The sequence below is a fragment of the Drosophila montana genome, unplaced genomic scaffold (genome assembly GCF_035044405.1).
Source record: "Drosophila montana isolate Dmon_TW-CO22-7 unplaced genomic scaffold, ASM3504440v1 contig_3733_1, whole genome shotgun sequence".
NCBI lineage: Eukaryota > Metazoa > Arthropoda > Insecta > Diptera > Drosophilidae > Drosophila > Drosophila montana.
Genome location: NW_026998620.1, coordinates 1,187,138 through 1,207,437, shown reverse-complemented (window position 1 = coordinate 1,207,437; position 20,300 = coordinate 1,187,138). Strand labels below are relative to the sequence as shown.

At 34.2% G+C, this 20,300-nt stretch overlaps 2 protein-coding genes across 11 annotated transcripts in view; both read right to left on the bottom strand.

Annotated features, from left to right (window-relative positions):
• Window positions 1-97: 97 nt before the first annotated feature.
• Window positions 98-2,489, bottom strand: MP1 (Melanization Protease 1). The gene is made up of 5 exons (XM_064694335.1): window positions 2,331-2,489; window positions 1,898-2,061; window positions 1,016-1,259; window positions 384-956; window positions 98-323 (listed from the first exon to the last, which is right to left on the bottom strand). Exons 1-5 carry the CDS (start codon window positions 2,386-2,388, stop codon window positions 172-174), a joined length of 1,191 nt encoding a protein of 396 aa, XP_064550405.1. The 5' UTR covers window positions 2,389-2,489; the 3' UTR covers window positions 98-171.
• A 6,967-nt stretch (window positions 2,490-9,456) lies between these two features.
• cpx (complexin) overlaps window positions 9,457-20,300 on the bottom strand; it is a 43,655-nt gene continuing 32,811 nt past the window's right edge. For 6 of the 10 annotated variants that reach the window (XR_010437458.1, XR_010437457.1, XR_010437461.1 and 3 more), the window contains 2 exons: window positions 17,804-19,157; window positions 14,124-16,355 (listed from right to left, as the gene is read on the bottom strand). Coding sequence is in view for 2 of the 10 variants with exons in the window: in XM_064693246.1 (XP_064549316.1) it covers window positions 12,027-12,088 (62 nt within the window). In the remaining 8 variants the exon portion in view is untranslated. Of the gene's footprint in view, window positions 12,089-14,123; window positions 16,356-17,803; window positions 19,158-20,300 lie in introns of those variants that run through there. The other 4 variants (XM_064693246.1, XM_064693247.1, XR_010437459.1 and 1 more) reach the window with 3 other exon arrangements.

Genomic DNA, 20,300 nt, shown 5'->3' with positions numbered 1-20,300 from the left:
AAGATAACATTTGACGCCTGTTAACGCAAAATTGAGCCTGTTAGCAATTGATCGATAACAGCTGAACTCACGATAATTATTTTGGCGCGAACTATTCGTGTGTGTTTTTTTTATTTCGCATATATTAATAATCAATCAGTTTTAACCATCTTGTACAAAAGTGTAAAGATCTTATGCTTTAATCGTGTTCTCAATCCATTCAATGTACGTGGACACAAGTGTGTAAACGCCCGGCCAACCGGAAAGTCCGCATGGGGTGGGCCCGTAGGACACAACGCCGGTGAGATAGTAATTGCCGTAGCCCTCATTGAAGTCCTCCATTACTGGGATAAAAAATCAAAGGTTAAATCACAGTAATTGTAGAATATTTGTGAAGTAATTACTCAAAGGTCCGCCAGAGTCACCGCGGCACGAGTCGATGCCTTCCACGCCGCCGGCGCAGATCTGGCTGGAGGTCACCGTGCGCCGCTGGGTCTGATAACGGCGATTGCATTCCGCCGTGGCTACCGATTCCAGTTCGGCCTTTTTCTTCACATTCGATGTGGAATTGGTTTCGGTGCGTCCCCAGCCGGCGACAACCATTTTACGGCCCAGGAAAATGGTATTCTGGTGCTCCGGCTTGATGGGCAGGCAAACGGGCGAAATAAAATCCGTGAAGGTGATTTGCCGTATTAGACGCAGCAGCGCAATATCGTGCAGCTGATCCCGTGCATTGCCCGGATATTGGGGATGCGGTATTATCTCAGAGACACCCACATCCACATACGGATCATTGCAGTCCGTCTTGCCACTCCGCTCCGTGGTGCAGTCCGGATTCATGGTCGTGTCCCATTCGCCCAGACGCACGCCCGTCAGCCGCCAGCTGTCCGGTATGGCGGACACACAATGCGCCGCCGTCAGCACATAACGGTTGTTGATCAGCGAACCGCCGCAATGGTGCCCAATCACGTTGCCCGCTAAGGATCTCTTTTATTAATGCAACGTTCTCGATATTTGCAACCTGTTCTGGACTTACGCTTCGTATATTCGATCAGGGCCATCCAGGGGAAATCCTTTTTGCCCGTATCCACGCCGCCCACGATCCGATCGCCAAAGTTGTCGCCACAGTTCGGCACTTGCGGCAGCAAACTGGAGCGCCTTGTGGGCGTGGTCGGGGTGGTGGGCGTGGTGGGTTGCGGATCAGGTTGGGGCTGCGGTTTGGGCTGAGGCTGGCCCCACACTGGCTGCTGGCTTAGTCTGCGGCTGTTGGCGCAGCATATCTGTAAGTGGTTTTTTTTCATTAATATCTTTAGCGTAAGTACAGTGAACGCTCTGCTAACGAACAGTTTCAAAAAATAGCTGAATCTAATTTTACAAATAGCTGAATAAGTTTTCTGGGCACAATTGGCTACAAATAGCTTAATTTGTTTGAAATTTCAACTGTTTCCCGCTGAGAACCTTGGATAAAAGCTACATTTAGCTAGAAAATAGTTGAGGTAGCTGCTAGTTCCCTTTCTCGGATCTATTAATCGCCAAATTTCTCAAAATTGAGCTAATAATTGAATTGAAAAGATAACTGTAACTGTTGAAAATTTTCGATACTTCGATTTCCGATAGAATCTATCGGAATCTATCTATTATAATCTATCGGAATCTATCTATCCGATAGAATCGATCGAAAATCGAAGTATCGAAGAAAAGTTTTAAATTCTATAATTATAACTGTAACTTTTGACAATTTTCGATTTCCGCTTGAATCGAAGAAAAGTTTTGAATAACATATTTTTTGATTTATCGAGATTAACAGAGATTTTCGTGAAGGTCCGATGTTTTTCTTACCCTCTCTAACACTATTAAGCAGGACATTAAAAACTTGTACCTCTCAATTTACTCGCTCTCTCTATATAAGAGTACTCACCAGCACTTGACCATTCCGATAGCCGCATTGGCTGTTCTGCAGCAGAGCGCGATTGGCTGCAGATATGGTGCGCTTTTGCACCAGATCAAAGAGATAGTTGCATTCCGTGAGATGGATGCATGTGCCACTCTGATCCGTTGGCGTTGTACAATACCCAAAAATTTCTGTAAGAGAGTAAAAAAAAAAAATAAAATATAAATTAATATCAAAACAAAAAGACAACGTCGTAAGCGTAAGAAAAAGCCCCACGATTAATGTTTTAAATAATGAAACGCTTCAGAGATTCCACTGGGTCGAGTTCAGAGCTGATAACCAGTTGTGTTGTTGTTGTTCTCGTTGTTGTTGTTGTTGTTTTTTTTCGAAAGCAACTCTCTGACTCAATGCTGGGTTTCTTCCCAACAATTTTCTGTCTGTGGACATTGCTGCAGCTCACCTTGTGCGTAGTTCTGATATATGCCTTGCAGCAAAATCAAACCGAGCAGGATTTTCATTTCGTTGTAAGAATTTCAATAAAGAACAGAAGATTTTTCTTTGAAAATTATTGAAATTAAGCGTTGCAGCGTACGCCTCCCGCCGCCAGTTTAAATAAGACTGAGAGCGGCTTCTAAATATCAGCTCGATTCTACTCACATGCTGTCATCGCGATGCCGGAGGGAGAGAGAGCGAGAGAGAGAGAGTTAGAGAGAGAGCAACTCAGACACTGATCCGAGCTTATCAGGCGGCATGGCGAAAAATTGATGTTGCTCTCCGCATACGATTAATTTTATAAGTAAATAATTTATAAGATATGCGTATAAGACGCTCAGCGCGTCTTGGCTGTATGTGTGCGTGCAGCTTCTGCTTCTTACTCATATTTGCTTTGTGCCATCTCTGGCCTCATCAATGCAATTTTTTGCTTGAATGGCGCGTTGATTTCTCTTCTACTTGAGCTTGACAGTTCTTGGCCCGTTTTAATAGCCACAGCCACTCGAAAGTGCTTGCGGCTGCTGCAGCAGACAACTCGATTGAGCGAAAACTGAAGTTTACTTCTTTCCATATTTTTTCCCCCATTCTTTCTTGCCTCCTTTATTTTCTATATATGGGCAAATAAACGAGCACAATGCGTATTTATGTTCAATTCGAATTTGTGCACAGCCCACGAAGTATCGATATACTTATGTTAATTAAATGCCTTTGTTTAAGTGTGCACTTAATCAAATGCGGTCATTCAGTTATTTAGAGTGTAGCAGCCAGTGTTGCCAGGCTACGCTTATTTACCGTCAAACTGTACTTTACTTTCAGCGGGCAGCGGTAATTCCCTTTGTTTCAAAACCTGATTTCTTCTTTTTCCCCTGAAGGGATTGTCAGGGTTAACATTAAGACCCAAAACGTTTAGAAGTTTAAAAAATAAATGTAGCTTTTTATTAGCCACTAATTAGCTTTTTTTGCTTGCAACAAGCTGGCAACACTATCAAGTAAAATATATAAACAAGTGTGTGCACACCCCTTTAAATTATATATTATAAGCGATATGCACATTTACTTCAATTATGAAAATGTGTGTATTTAAGCAATACAAATTAAAATCAACTTAATATTAATAATGATTTTGAATGGGAATATTTAACTTGATTAAAAACCTTGTTCTCTTATTTAGAAAAATTGTTCCTTATATTCAGTCATATACAAATTTAATATATTTAATTTATAATTTTCCGCTTAAAGTATTTTCAAATGAACATGAAACTACATCAGGCAAATAATGTCAGATCTTCTAAAGCTTTATATTTTTAGACTGGTTCTGAAAATTTAATTATTAAAAAAAATATTATTAAATTATAAATTTGGAACAATTTTAGTTACAAAGACAAGAATTAAGATATAAATTTTAAAAAATTAGGTAGATTCCCAATGTAATCTTAAAATGTTTGATGTAAAAAAAAACTTAACTTTTCAATATTGAAATTTTTTCAAATTGTACTCATCTTACTATTGAAATATCGCGCGTATATTAATTCTGATTTTCCAATGGTTTACCCTATTGCAATTGAACTTTTAACACCAACTGTGGAAATGGAAAAGTGGATAATCCAAACTTGGTAAAAATGTTAAAGAAAACATAACACCGAATCACAATTAAAATGTGGTTGTTTCTGAAATTAAATATTTATTATTCGAATCAATACTTAAGAGACATATCTTTTGCTCTTCGGGCTTAATTGATAGCCATGCCTGTCAATCAGTCAGTCAATCAGTCAGTCAGTCAATTAGTGTGTCAATCAGTCTGTCAATCAGGCAAATAATTGTATATGCACAGACTGTGTATGGAACACTTTATACCTTAGCCTCGCATTAAAAGCAACACAGCTTTCACATGTTTAATTAAGATTCGAACCCGGAACGTTGTTTAGTTTATTGACACTGTTGTGGAAATTTATATATGAGCAATACGTAAGCTTAGTTTTTAGTACAGATTAGCTTAGACAGAGCTCGTTGCCGTTGCGGGTTTTTCCCACCCTCAATAAATAAAACGGGACGGGCATTACCTGTGCAAAGAAAAGCCCAAAACCCGGCCAATACTTAATGCTATTGGCTGACCAGGCGAATTTCAAATGACCACAAGGGGGATGAGTGAGTGTGAGTGTGAGTGTGAGTGCTGAGATGTGAGTGCAAATGAATGCGAAAAGTAAGATGAATGATTTCAATTTGTTACAAGTGCTTTTAACTTTAGATCCTGACCCAGGCAGCAGCCACGTCGGCAACATCTTGTACTCACGTATGTCCAGGCATGTCTGCCATGTGTGTGCGAGTGTGTGTGCGAGTGTGTGTGTGTGTGGGGGTGTGTGTGTTTATTTAGTGGCGGTTAGTTTGCTGATTTAATGCGGTTGAGCACTTGAGGAAAGAGTGGACGTCGTCAATTTTACCATTTCATTTGACAATGCATTTCATTAGGGGCCTTCCCCTAACGCCAGCTCGGGTAATTCCTATTACATTAAAGTGGAATTTTAGCCAGAATACACAAACGCACACATACGCACACAAGCTGAGTTTGTTTTTGGCTAATAAACACGACTCTTTACACTTGGCTGCCGGCAAAGTGTGGGCCCATTTACGGGGAATACCTGGGTACGTTTGTATAATTAAAAGCATTCGCTGCATTATTCATAAGCAGGGTTCGCCATAAAAGCGGATAAAATAAACTAAAAAGAAAAATAACGAGAAAGAGGGGCTATCTTCGGCACGCCGTAGATTTAATACCCTTGCAGACCCAACCTATTCATAATGCTCATAGTGGTTTGCCCGTATCTAAGTAGCACAGGGAAAATAGTTATTGCGGAGTTTGGTTAAGCTATCTTGAAAAACAAAAAAGTTTGCCAAGCAAGAACCTACTCTCAGACCGGTCGTTCCTATGGCAGCTATATGATATAGTGATCCGTTGTATAGAAGATTTTGGATAAATGTAGGAAACATAGTGAAACTTATAAATGGCAAGTTTGGTCAAGATATCTTGAAAAACAAAAAAGTTTTCCATACAACAACTTTTTTTTCGACCAGTCGTTCCTATGGCGGCTATATGATATAGTGGTCCGATGTTGTTAGGACTTTGCAAATATATGAGAAGCATAGTAAAACTAATAAATGCCGAGTATGGTTAAGATATCTTAAAAAATAAAGAAGTTTTTCATACAATAACTTTATTTTCGACCGATCGTTCCTATGGCAGCTATATGATATAGTGGTCCGTTGTATAGAAGATTTTGGATAAATGTAGGAAACATAGTGAAACTTATAAATGGCAAGTTTGGTCAAGATATCTTAAAAAATAAAAAAGTTTTTCATACAACAACTTTTCGACCGTTCGTTCCTATGGCAGCTATATGATGTAGTGGTCCGATTTTGATAGAATTTTGCATATATATGACGAGCATAGTAAAACTAATAAATGCCGACTTTGGTCAAGATATCTTAATAACCAAAAAAGTTTTTCATATAAGAATCTACTTTTCGACCTATCGTTCCTATGGCAGCTATATGATATAGTAGTCCGATGTTTAAAGGATTTTGCAAATATTTGAGGAATATAGTAAAACTAATTAATGCCGAGTTTGGTCAAGATATCTTGAAAATCAAAAAAGTTTTCCATACAACAACTTAATTTTCGGCCGATCGTTCCTATGGCAGCTATATGATATAGTGGTCCGATGTTGTTAGGTCTTTGCAAATATATAAGAAGCATAGTAGAACTAATAAATGCGGAGTTTGGTCAAGATATCTTAATAAACAAAAAAGTTTTCCATATAAGAATCTACTTTTCGACTGATTGTTCCTATGGCAGCTATATGATATAGTGGTCCGATTTTGATAGGACTTTGCAAATATACGAGAAGCATAGTAAAACTAATAAATGCGGAGTTTGGTCAAGATATCTTGAAAATCAAAAAACTTTTCCATACAACAACTTAATTTTCGACCAATCGCTCCTATGGCAGCTATATGATATAGTGGTCCAATCCAGCTGGTTTTGACATATGTACTGCGTGCAACAGAAAGAAGCACTTCTGCAAAGTTTCATGATCAAGAATATATATACTTTATGAGGTCCGAAGATGTCTCTTATGCGTTACACAATTCACGACAAAATTATAATACCCTCTGCAAGGGTATAAAACGGCAAGCCTGGCTGACAAATGTTCGCGCCATTAGGGCGAAATCGTGGCCAAATCGTGATGCTGCTGTCGAGCTGCCCCCGGTTCAATATGTATGTTAATGGGTATTGCAGATAAAAGTCGCATTAAGTGACAGGCGGAACTAAACGCATTAAAATGTCAACGATGTCAATTTACGAATCAATTGTTCAGAAACATTGCTGAACTTTTTTAATTAAACCAAATATGCCCGAGGTGTGCCTGTGTGTGTGTGTCTGTGTGTGTGTGTGGCAGGATGCGCACTTTCTGTATTGATTTGTGGTACGTGCAACACCATGCCCCCACCCCCACCCCCACCCCCACCCCCTCCCACTCCCATCGAATTCTTTTGCTCTGGCAAACTCGGCAAAATTGTTGGCTGGCAAGGCAGTTCCTTAAATTCCAAACACTTTGGCATTTGATCTCTAAACAATGCGGCCTCCTCGCATAATGACAGCATCATGAAATGCCAAACGAAGAGTTTTACCAAATACCAAATACCAATAAAATGGAAAAACGCCAGCCCCAGCCTCAGCAGTTAGTGCAAGGAATATTTATTCACGGCGTGGGGGCAACTTTTAAGCATTTCCTTTCTACTTGTTGTTTGGCATTTTTACACCCTTTCGGTGGGCATTAAGGACTTTGTCATGAAAGGAGTAACTCATAAGAGCAGGCGTATAGCTATATAATTGATAAATTATAATAAATTCTTGAGCAGTATCAGCCGAGTCGATAGAGTCCTGTCTATACTACTTATAAGAGCCGAAGATTTTTCCGTTCAGTTCAAGTTTATTTCAAAACAAAATCAATAAGAATCGATAATGAAATCATGTTTTGATACCCTTATAGAAGGTATTATAAATTTGGCATTAAATAAGCAACGCAATGGAGGAGACATCTCCGACTGTATTAAGTATATATATTCTCGATCAGCATCAATAGCCGAGTTGATATAGTCTGTCCGTCTATCCGTCTGTCCGCCTATCCGTCTGTCTGTTTCTATGCGAACTAGTTTCTCAGTTTGAACGCGTTTCTCTCGAAACTTTGCATAGGTCCAATCTTGCTGTAACAGTGAGTATATATATATATATATATATACTATATCATAGGTATACTATATCATATATACTATATCATACATATACTATATCATTAAGTTGCCATAGGAACGATGGGTAGATCATTTGCTTCAGCTGTGGAAAACTTTTTTGTTTTTCAAGATATCTGCAACAAAGTCTGCATATATTAGCTTCACAGTGTTCCTTACTTGAAAGCAAAATCCTATTAACATCGGACCACAATCTCAAATTCATTTGAGGGGTGTTTTACACTTTTTGAAAAATCCATCTCTCCTTGGTGCAAATGGAGGTCGAAGATTTGGTGGATGACGTTTTGTGTTCAAATTTATTTCCAAAGATCTATAAGAACAATCATTTGAGATTGTGGAAAATGCATTTCAAAGATTTTTTTGGTGAATTTTAAGTTTTGTCCGATTTGCATAAAAGTTATTTGTTTACCGTCCGATCAGTTTCAAAATCATTTTCAAAGCTTTTTGAAAACATTGATGGGCAAGGCCGGGTTATACCCGCTAGTATTATATAAAAACCATAGGAACTTTTGATGGATAATTAAATTCTCGTATGAAAGACTTTTTGGTTTACCAAGATAGCCGGACCAATAGCCCGGCATTTACTATTCAAACCATGTTGCTTATATATGTCTTAAGTCTTATCAAGTTCGCACTCATCCTGACTGACTGAATGACTGACTGACTGAAAGACTGACTGATTGACTGAAAGATTGGTGACCAACCCGTCAGAGCTAGGAAGCTGAAATTCTCACTGTAGTTTCCTTATGTGATGAAGGTGCTTTCGGCAAATTCCACCCGCATGCGTGGAAAAAACGCGAAAACGTTTGTATGAAACTGTTTTGTTTACCATCCGATCGGCCCCAAACTCATTGTCAATGATCTTTGCGAACATTTATTTTATACGTACCACGGGCAAGGCCCGCTAGTATATTGTAAGTATATAGGAGGAATAGGTGGAAAGACTAGTTTCTATATATAGCAACATATTCTGTTGATTCATCAAATTCAGCATTTACGAGCTTCACTATTCCCACATATGTATCTGCAAAACTCCAAATTCTACAAATGTCTACAAGGCAATAAATCCTCGGCATGCTAAAGATATCCTTACTTTCCCATTTGAGCATATCTTGAAGCTTATGTGATTCATAGACTCCAAATTTTGTATGTATACTAAAGTATACTCGGATCCAGAATAATTTACCTCTTCCAGTTCCCCTTCAAAATTGTAAAAACGCATTTTTGGAGGTTAAGTCTTGGGCTTTGCTATTTCCACACATTTGCGAGCTTAACTGTGCTTTTAATAGATAAACTTGCAAAATCTTATTAGCATCGAGGAACTATATTATATAGCTGCCATAGGAACGATCGGCTGAGAGTTGACTTGCTGTATATACTTTTTCCCTGTACTATTCACGAAATATCAAGGGAATTCCCTCTATTACTACTATTTTGTTTGGGTATTCCCCATTGGAACGATCAGTCAATAAAACCTGTTATTTTTTTTCACAAGATCTTCAACATATTTAGTCACCATGAGCTTTACTATGCTCGTAATATATCTGCGATTTCTTATCATATGGATATGGATTATTATATCATATAGCTCCAATCGGTAGAATAAAGACTTCTTAGTATGAAAGTACTTTCTGTTACAGAACATCCGCATCTGTAAGGGTATTAAATGGGCGACTAGCCAATATAACTCTTCTTTTCAGTTTCCTTTTGATTGAACTCGCACTTTTGTCTCCATCTCCTTTGGGGGACGGGATTAGATAATGGGAAATAGAAAATGCGTGAAAAGATGTGTATTTAAAAACTCTTTATTGGAAATTAACTCTTTCTATATATATATTAAAATACAATCCAACAGTAAATACAAATACAACATATTCAAATGCAATGCAATATAACGCAGCTCACATACATATACGTATGCGCGTATAGTTAATCGGGGTCTAGAACGAGGATCTTTGAAATGCCAGAATATATATTTGTATCTTTTAAGTATAATAATCGCTAGCATGCTAATTATTATTATTACTATTATTATTGTTATTATTATTAACGCTGAAGTTTTTGTTTATATTTTTAGAATTCATTTTGGAACTAGTCTTGGGTTTGCTTCTCATTTTGATATTCACGACCATATCTATAGGATAGATCCGCTGTGATCTGGATTTAACTGGTAAAAACTCGACTTGCTATTTTGTAAAAGTAAATAACACTGTTTGTTTTTTTTCTCTCCCGTTTCGATCTATTGTTCGACCTTTATTATTTATTCAATTGTAAATGGCCCTATATATATATATACATATATATAGTATATATAACTAATTCTTCTTGGGGTTTAAAATTAGATTTCGTTCAACTATCGTCATATATGTATATAAGTATATTGAATCGCAAATTTATGATTGATTAAGGTTTCGAAACTTTAATATTTATTTACTTTCACTTTAATTTGATTTCTTCTTATTGATTTTTCCTCGAAATGAATCGCTTGTATATATATATGTATATATTTTATCTTTATTCATTCATTTACTTGATCATATCAATATATAAATATATATATATATATATTTATGTATATGCAAGTATAGTTCATAAAACGTTTAACAATAATTTCAGTCGGTCGTTTTGCTATGTAAATTATATTTATTACTTAGGCTAAAATTACTTTTCGCTGCTTTGACTTTTTTTTTTAAATATTTTCTTCTTTTTATTTTTTTCATTTAATATTTTAAATTAAGACACGAAATCGTTTAGGTTTAGATATGATTGTTGTTTTCTTTTTCTTTTCTAAAATTCAACTGATTGATGTAAAAATTTCACTTTGCATTTCGCTCAGAAACTCAGGAAAAGTCTGTTCATATAAAACTCGATATATATATATGTATATATATTGCAGCTGTTCAAATATTGATAAGGGATATGTCTGCTTCGGTGTGCCGAAGTATTGAATACTCTTTCTAAAATTTGAAAATATTTAGATGAATTCAAAAAGGCTGGAAAATATTTGAATATGATCTGCTTATGGTTATCGAGAGAATTATCTAAATTGATTTTAACGTTTGCAACATTCGAAGAATCTTAGTCTAATATTTGTTTTTTTTTTTTTTTTTAGGAATTTCAGGTACTTTGAAAATCTTATGAATTATTTTTCTTGGCAATTAACGAAAACACTTTCAATTCTCTACAAAACTACAATCGAATCGCAACGCAACGCATTTCATTGAATCTTTTAGAACAGCGCACTTGGCACAATATGAAAGACGTCTTGGTATTTTCATGGGGCCGAGTTTTCTCTACTCTAATTGCTTTAAACTAATGTCGTTGTTTATTCATTGGTTAATCCAATCTCTAGTCAATATACATATATATGATCTACTCTCATCGTTGTACTGATTCGATAACCAAAAAGTTTGGGCTGCTTATCAATTAATGGAATTAATAAAAGAAAGATATTCCAAAGAATATATATAAAGTAAAATTCCTTAATTCCATCTCAAGGCTTGGCTCTAATTAAAATATAGTAAAATTATAGTATTTTAGTATTAATTTTAGTATTAATCCAAAAAAGATATATAAAGTAAAATTCCTTAATTCCATCTCAAGGCTTGGCTCTAATTCAAATATAGTAAAATTATAGTATTTTAGTATTAATTTAAGTATTAATCCAAAAAAGATATATAAAGTAAAATTGCTTAATTCCATCTCAAGGCTTGGCTCTAATTAAAATATAGTAAAATTATAGTATTTTAGTATTAATTTTAGTATTAATCCAAAAAAATATATAAAAAGTAAAATTCTTAATTCCATCTCAAGGCTTGGCTCTAATTCAAATATAGTAAAATTATAGTATTTTAGTATTAATTTTAGTATTAATCCAAAAAAGATATATAAAGTAAAATTCCTTAATTCCATCTCAAGGCTTGGCTCTAATTAAAATATAGTTAAATTATAGTATTTTAGTATTAATTTTAGTATTAATCCAAAAAAAGATATATAAAGTAAAATTCCTTAATTCCATCTCAAGGATTGGCTCTTATTAAAATATAGTACAGCTGCTAATGCGTTCATAGGGCACATCGTAGGGTTGTACTAAGTTCCTATATATATATATATATATTTATATATATACATATATATATATATGTATAGCGCGTGTAAATCTAGTTCAGACAAAGTTATAGTCACCATCTAGAAAGTCTTGCAAGAAGTTCTGAAAATGGGCGCTACGAAAAAAAGGCTGTTCGTAGTCGGGATGTATATATATACATATATGTATATATATGTATATATATGGTATATAGCTGGCAGCTTGAAACCGAAACTAGATGCAAACGTTGTGGGCCGCTCTTCCCTGGGTTCAAAACAAGTTTCTCAGTGGGCAATTCTTGAAGGCGTCGCTGAGCCGTTTTTTCAATTTCGCTGCAAGTACAAAACGGGAATAAATCAGTTTTGTGTTTTTTGGTGTTTTTTGCACCTGCAACCAAAGTACACAAACTTTTTACAACTTAGTAAAATTGCCTACAAAAGTGACAGGTAAATAAAAAAGTTGGAAAAAAGAAGGCAAATAAAAAGAAAAAAGTAAAAGAAACAAGAATTAACGCAGATTTTCGGCAAGCCGAAGACTGAATACCCTTGTAGACAGGCTGAGAATTTTGTGAAGCTTGGAGATCTTGAAAAATAAAAAAAAATATTCCCAATAAAAACTCTTTTTATATGATATAGTAGTCTGATATTGATAAGATTTGGCTCAGATGAATGGAACTTGAGTTTGGAGATCTTGAAAAATGGAAAAAAAATTCGCTATAAAAACTCTTTTCTCGTGATATAGTAATCCGATATTGGTAAGATTTGGCTCAGTTAAGATTTGGTTTAGTTAGGAAGCTTGTTGAGTTTGGAGATCGTGAAAAACAGAAAAATATTCCCTATAAAAACTCTTTTCTCGTGATATAGTAATCCGATATTGATAAGATTTGGCTCAGATGAGTGGAACTTGGTAGAGCTTCTTTATACCTAGTCTAGAAAATCTTTACTTTTAGAAAATCTTTACTTTCGACTGATTTTTCCTATAACAACCATATGATATAGTGGCAGATCTTAAGTATTTAAGAAGCATATTGAAATTATAAGGAATGCCAGTTTTTGCGACTGTTTCTTTCTGTGAAAAATATGTGATATAGTAGTCGGGATATATAATATATAATATAGTATGCAAGGATTTAATATTAGGTTGGCAAAGCAACAGACAGACGAGCTGGACTCTTGCTTTCGATCAGGAATATATAACATAATATGATATGTTCTTCCACGCCTTACACATTGCACGTCAATAGAGTGTAGTACCCTCTGCAAGGGTATCGAAATGAAAGAGTTAAATTTGATGCGAGTTTTGATTGCTTTTGTTTTATGTTACTTCAGCATTTTGCAAGAGGACACACAGGACAAATTGATCCTAAGGGATTGCTTGTTATTTTCTTCTTTTTTTTGTGTGGAAAGTATTTATTTTTTCAATTTAGCTGTGGTTTTGGCAACTTTGTCGTCGGTTCGTGTTGTGGCTGTGAGCTGTGTGGAACACGACATAGATGTGGTGGGGGGAGAGGGGAGAGGGGGGGGGTCACCTACCTGGGCTGGTTCAGGTGCAGGTGTAAGTTGACATCGAACAGCACAACAGAAAAATGCATTAAGTGGGAAAATGTAAAGGAAAAAGAATAAGAAAAGAAAGAACACCTAGATACTTACGAGTGTCTATCGAGAGGATTTTCTATAAATAGAGACTACACATAACTCACCTTTACCCCGCGAGGGGAGAGTAGAAGAGTGTATCTGTGTATCTGAGCTGCGGCTCAGATGTAGAAGATGCAGATGCAGAGATGCGTTTTTTATTGTTTTTTGTTTTGTTTTTGTTTTTATCATTTGCATGTTATACGAATATGTGCTTAATACTTAGTAGAAAACGCAGCACATTCCATTTAAGAGTAGGTATACTTAGCGTTAGAATAGTTAGGATAGACGATAGACAGCAGCACCTGCGCTTATTCACTTAGATAGGAAGGAAAACAGGAAAAGAGGAGAGAGTAAGGTTAGGGAGAGACAGAGATAGATAGACAGTTAGAGAGTGAGAGAGAGAGACACATAGAAGTTTTAGAAACATTTAGACTAACAGTCATGCCAAATCAAGTTCGCTATACGTAGTATCACAGAGAGAGAGAGAGAGAAAGAGAGAGAAGGAGAGAGAGAGAGAGAGAGAGAGAGAGTGTATTGGTTGTACATATGACAAGAGAGAGAGAGAGAGAGAGCTGCTTGCCCAGGAATTAAGAAAAACCCATTGTATTAATTGTGTTTTTTTTTTTCTCATATGAGTATATATTTATACATATATATCATGTTTTTTTATTATTCATTTCGGTTTTTTTTTTCAAATGTTCAAAGTAACAATATAATTAATCAACTATTAACGTTTTCCTTATGTTTTTTTTTTTTATTTTGTTTTTCATTTTCGTTTTTGTTTTTTGTTTTCTTGGTTTTGCTGTGTATATAGAACTGCTTTCACATCTAATAATGACTTGAATGTTATAATTTTCAACATTATTCTCATATTTGGTTTGATGTTTTGTTTAAATTCATTTCCCTATTTGGTTACACATATGCATAGCTATACACACATATATAATTTCATGTGTGTATATGTATGTATATATAGGCATGCATATGCATATTTAATAATATTCAATAATAATCTGCTTGCTATAAACTTTCCGATATACATATACATACATTATCATAACTATATATATATATATATATATGTAATATTAAACGTCAAAACAATAAAAAATTCATCTGAACCATTTTTTTTTTAACATTTGTTTGTTTTTCTTTAACATTTTTTATGATTTACGTTAAAATTCTTTCGTTATGATTGAATAATATGTTTCTGTTTTTTTTTTGTTCTTGTATATATATATATATTTTTTTTTGTATAAGTTTTTTTTTGTTTTTTTTTGAATGCTTGATTCGTTTTTGTTTTTTTGTTTTTTTTTTTTTTGGTTTTTTCGTAAACAATTAAAGTGAACTTCAATATCATATATATATGTTTTTGAAAGAACGCAATAGAGATATTTCCTTTATAGAATCTAGTTAAACATTTCGCTATATGTAAGTATGTTAAGTAGAAAGCATTTTCTCGTTTAGATTTAAGAGCTAAGAATTTGAAAGAGCATAAGACTTGGGTTCGGTAAAACTAGTAAAATCTGTTGCTTTTTGGGGAAAATATATATATATCTGTACATATATATATACATTTATATGTATATAGAGTAGAATAGTAGTTAGCATTATGCTAGGCTCTAGGCGTAGTAGTTGCAGTAAGTAGTTTGAAGTTAAAGATCTTAAGCTTCCTTCGGATATAGTATCTATGCGCTTTTCATAGGAGCCACTGTAAGGCATTCAATCGTTCGATCGTTCCCGACATTTCTTGTCTGGAGCGTCGCGCGGGGGGGGGGGGGGGGGGCACTAGGGGATTGCTTTATTAGATTGACAGAGATTGAGAGGCATTTATGCAGCCCGAAATTAGATAGTTCTTTTACTGTTGCCGTTAATCAGAAGATGCAAGTGAAATAGTGTTGAACAACAAGCAAAATATTGGTACAGTGAAAGCCTGTTTTAAGTGAAATAGTGTTGAACAACACGCAAAAGATTGGTACAGTGAAAGCCTGTTTTAAGTCAAACAGTGTTGAACAACACGCAAAAGTTTGGTTCAATGAAAGTTTGTGTCGTTCAGAAAAGGAGATAGTATAATTTTTCGTTTTTTATTGTAGTTTCTGTAAGTCAGAAGATGCAAGTGAAACAGTGTTGAACAACACGCAAAAGATTGGTTCAATGAAAGTTTGTGTCGTTCAGAAAGAGACATAGTAGTATAATTTCTCGGTATTTTTGCAAGTGAAGCAGTGTTGAACAACACTCAAAGCCTGTGTGAAGGGAAACAGTGTTGAGCAACACCCAAAGTATTTGGTTCAATAAAAGCCTGTGGCATTCAGGCAGGGACATAGTATAATTTCTCGGTATTTGTTGTTTTTTTTTTTTTTTGTTTTCTGTTTAATATTGTTTTGTATTAATGTTGATTGTTCATTATGATACTGTTGTGATATATTATATCATCTATATATATATATTATATATATTAGCTATATTCACTATATGGTATTTACTGTAATCTGTAAATTGTACATTTATTTCTTTGGTATTTTTTTTTTGTTGGAACTGTACATAACTTTTAACATTTACAACACCATATTTCTTGGCTATTTAAATGCATGTGACTATATGATGTGTGTGTGTGTGTGTGTGTGTGTGTGTGTCTGTGTGTGTGAGTGACTGTGAACTATGCAAAAGAAGTAAGTGAAAATTTACACAACGTTGAGAAATAATGGTGTGGTATTTTTTTGGTATTTTTTGGTATTTTGATAGTATTTTGTTGGTATTTTTAGTTGGTTCTGTTGAAAAAATGGCTTTTCTTTATAATATATATAGTAAATATAAGGTTACTTCTGTAGTAGATGTAGGTTGTTGTTGTTGTTGTTGTACTTGTACTGGTTGTTGTTGTTGTTGTTTTCTTGTGCTGTTGTTGTTGTTGTTGTTGTTGATGATGATACGAGTGGTATATCATATTAAACACCGAGAGTACATATGTCTGAAAGAGACCAGCGAGTCGTAGTTGTTGGGGTGAAGATTTTTGGTAGAGTTGTTGTTGTTGTTGTTGTTGTTTCGTGTTGTTGTTGTTGTTGTTGTATTTTTAGGCAGAGTAGTAGTAGTAGTAGTAGAAGTGGCGCAGATTAAAGATTCAAAAGAGTGTTTCAAATCAAAAGAAGAGAAAGAGAGAGAGAGAGAGAGAAAGACACCAGAGAAAGAGAGAGAGAGAGATATAGAGAATGCAGTGTGATTAAAACATTTATTCATATGTATTTATATTTATATGTATATATATATTTATATATATTGGATAAGTAGGTAATATAAAAATAATAATGAACGAAAAATAATTCGAACTTCGGTTAGCCGAAGTTGAAATGTCCTTTCCAAATGTTTTTTTTTTTTATTTAATGGTAAATATTATTTATATATATATATGTATATTTTTTTTTTAGTTTTTTCGGTTATCTCTATAAGGCATACTACAGGCGGATGTAAAGACGGATTTTGAGCACAATGTTTGGAAAGGGCATGTTGGTACAGAAAAGTGTGATATATATATAGTTATATATTGTTAGCATACATACGAGTGATCGAGTAATCGATAAACGATTCACGATTAACGATAGACCAACGATATACGATAATTCCACATACAATCATTAAATATATTTGATATAAATTCGTCTCGTATCTGTGCAACTGTCTGTATATATATATATATATATAGGTTTATATATGTACATTCATGCATACAATATTGCATTCTGTACCAGGTGAAGTGTACTTTTGTTGTTGTTGTTGTTGTTGTTTGGTGAAACATCGTATTAGTATATACAATCAGAAGTGGCATAGTATGTTTTGTGGGTATAGAGTGGATGTAGGCGAGTACCTACCCTTGACACTACAACTTCACAAAGTCGGAGCAGACAACAGAGGAATATATATATGCATATATGTATATATGGTATTTATTTAGGGTTCCGTCTTTTAATCCTTGGTTTTGTATGTATTATGGCATTACGTATTATGTATGTTAGTATTTCGAGGAGTATTTTTCTTTGCACTTTAAAGCATGCATATGCGATTTGGTATTTTTCTGTTTAGGTCTGAATTTGAGGGCGGGGTGGGGGGGGCGTGGCATAAATGTATGCTAAATGTATCACAGCAATATGCTCTCGAACTGCCTAGCGTTTTTCTTACGAACTATTGTCCTCGGCTAATTGGCTACAATATGGTATTAAAGTATTATCTAAGCTAATCGTTATTCACTTTTGGTATTTTTTTTTTGTTTTTGTTATTTCAACTGGATAAGTGTGAACTTAACAAATATAAGTATATAAGTTTTTTTTTTGCATGTAATTAAGAAAAGTGAAACTCAAGTATTTAAATGTTTAATGTATATAGATTTAGTATTTAGATTTAGGTATATTTGGGGGGTTTACTTACATTTCAGAAGCATCAATCAGTATGTTCAGTAAGTATCTCAAATAGCTTAGAATGTCTCAATTGTTGTGTTGTGTATTATGTTTTTTATTTTGTATAGAAAAGAAACAAAATGTTACAGCTGTTAGGGAAGAGTTCTCTTGAGCTTAATAAAACAAACGATCATGAGTAATTTGAATTCAATTTTTGGTATTCTTTTGCTTTTGGTTAAATCATTTCGAGTACCAACGATGAGTTTTTTACCATTTCTGCAGTCAATTTTGTTGGGGGAATTTCGCTTGAATTCGTGTCGGAAATATATCAACAATAGAAGAAGCTGTTTATATATATATATATATATATAGGCTAGTTTATCGTATTATAGAGCATGGTATCCAGTATCCTTTCGGGTATATTAGATAGGTATGTTTGTGTGTGTTATTTAAGTCCAAAAAAAGAGATTTTCAGCAACGTATTTCGACGGTTCGACATGGTTCAGCAACACCTCCGTTAATTTCTGTTTCTGTCTCTGTCGCACCAATCGCAGTTTTTATTTAGTTTCGATTTCGATTTCGAACTCGTTATCGTTATCGTAAATTTCGCAATGCTATCAACTAAACAACGGTTATGCATTTTTTTTTCGTTTTTCTTTTTTTTTTTTGGGGCTTTGAGTATATTACATTATCATCGAAGCAAAAGTGATTTGAATATTATTAAAGGCGTTTACTATATTTCGTTTATACATAATTTGGTTTATGCTTTAACTACTTTAAAATTCAATAGGATTTCACCGTCCTGTTTTCAAATATAGTACATATGTCTCTTTATCCTTTTCTTTTTATTATTATTATACTATTTGCGGTATTATTGGTTTTCGTTTTATTGTTGTAGCTATTATGATATAATAATAGTATATAATCCTTATGCTTCACATAACCTCAATCTTTGCGGCGTTTTATATATTCTTTGGTTGATTTATTGCTGCCGAATTATGTGTCGTGTTTTATAAGTATGGTAAATAGAATATTTGTTTATGCTTTTCCAATATTATGCAGAACGTTTCGAACATAATATTTGTTTATTTTTCTTCTTCTTCTTCTTTGTTTTTTTTTTTTTTTGGTTTGCTTGCAACTTTATATCTTTATATTAATAGCAACAAATTGAAGTTGAGTGTGATTGAAATCAATTGCATTTTATAAATGTTTCGTTTAATCGGTTTTGGGTTTGATCAGTTATTATTTGAATTGGATATTATTATCGTTATTTATTTATTTATTTATATATCTTTTATGATGACTGACATATCACTGCATGACACATTTTCCCTCTATTTGAGTTTTTAGCTCATTTACTTGCGTTTCTATTTGATTTTTCAGTTCTGTAAAAAGAAATTGAGTATGGAAACAGCAATAAATAAGCATATTTTGTAGAGTAGACTACAAATGTTATGTATGTTCAACTGGTATATGTATATGTATTTTTTTTTTTTTCTTATGGATGCTCATGTTAACTAACATAGCGCAACGGAACGTCGCGTAACGTATTTGAGTGCAACTGTTAACTGTACGGTAGCCATTTAATCATATGTATATATAATTGGTCTAAATGAAAATAGGTATAAGTATATTTATGCTTGGAATCAAAGAGACATCACTCAAAATGCAATGCAGCAGGTGTAGAGTCGGGGGGCGGGAGTTGTAATAAATTAAATGCTTTTATTTCTGCTTGCCAAATCATAATTGCAATTAGTGTAGCATCTAACGTAATCAAAAGTCTGTAATGTAATCGTGTCGAGTACTCATGTAATTAACAGTGTAACAGAAAGTACTCATGTAATTAACAGATAGACAAAAGTACACAAAGTAGAGCGTAAGACAGAGAGAGAGAGGGAGGGAGAGAGTCACAGTTAGTCGTGAGTGTGATAGCGATAGCGATAGATGGCGTGAGAGTTGTGCGTGTGAACAGAGAGAGAGAGAGAGAGAGAGGAGAGAAATACACATACATAGACGGCATATGCATTATATATATTTCACATAGCATTATGTAAAATACATATACTACATACGGTTTAAAGGAGAAAGAGAATAAACAATTGCAAGAGGGAAAAAGTTGATAAGTACGATATATTTGTTTTTTGTTTTTGCTTTTCTTTTTACTAAGTTTATATATGTTTTGATTACATTTTGTTAGCATAAAACACAATTAGCGAAAAGTTTTCATCAAGTTCAGTTGGATATTTATTGTTTTTTTGTTATGCGTGTTTAGTTTTCAAATGTAATTCGAGCGCACAAGCCATGGAAATAAAGTTTGTTGTTTTTATTTGAAGTTTTGTTTTAGTTTTAAGGGAAATCATATAAAGTTCTATTTATAAGTTAGTTAGTGCAGTTGGTGAGTTTTTGATGTTGTTAAACGATAAACAAAGTTTCATTTGTAAAAAACATAAATATAATGTAAGTATAATCGAATAACTATAACTACCAGACCTCAAAGCTAGCCCCAGCCCCTGAAACGGGCATACCCC

Excerpts from the sequence above, each read along its gene's own strand:
- MP1 (XM_064694335.1), bottom strand. The coding sequence starts at position 2,388 with ATGAAAATCCTGCTCGGTTTGATTTTGCTGCAAGGCATATATCAGAAC. Across the intron at positions 2,062-2,330 it reads ATATCAGAACTACGCACAAG|AAATTTTTGGGTATTGTACA; the intron begins GTGAGCTGCAGC and ends ACTCTCTTACAG. Across the intron at positions 957-1,015 it reads CCTGATCGAATATACGAAGC|CGGGCAACGTGATTGGGCAC; the intron begins GTAAGTCCAGAA and ends AGAGATCCTTAG.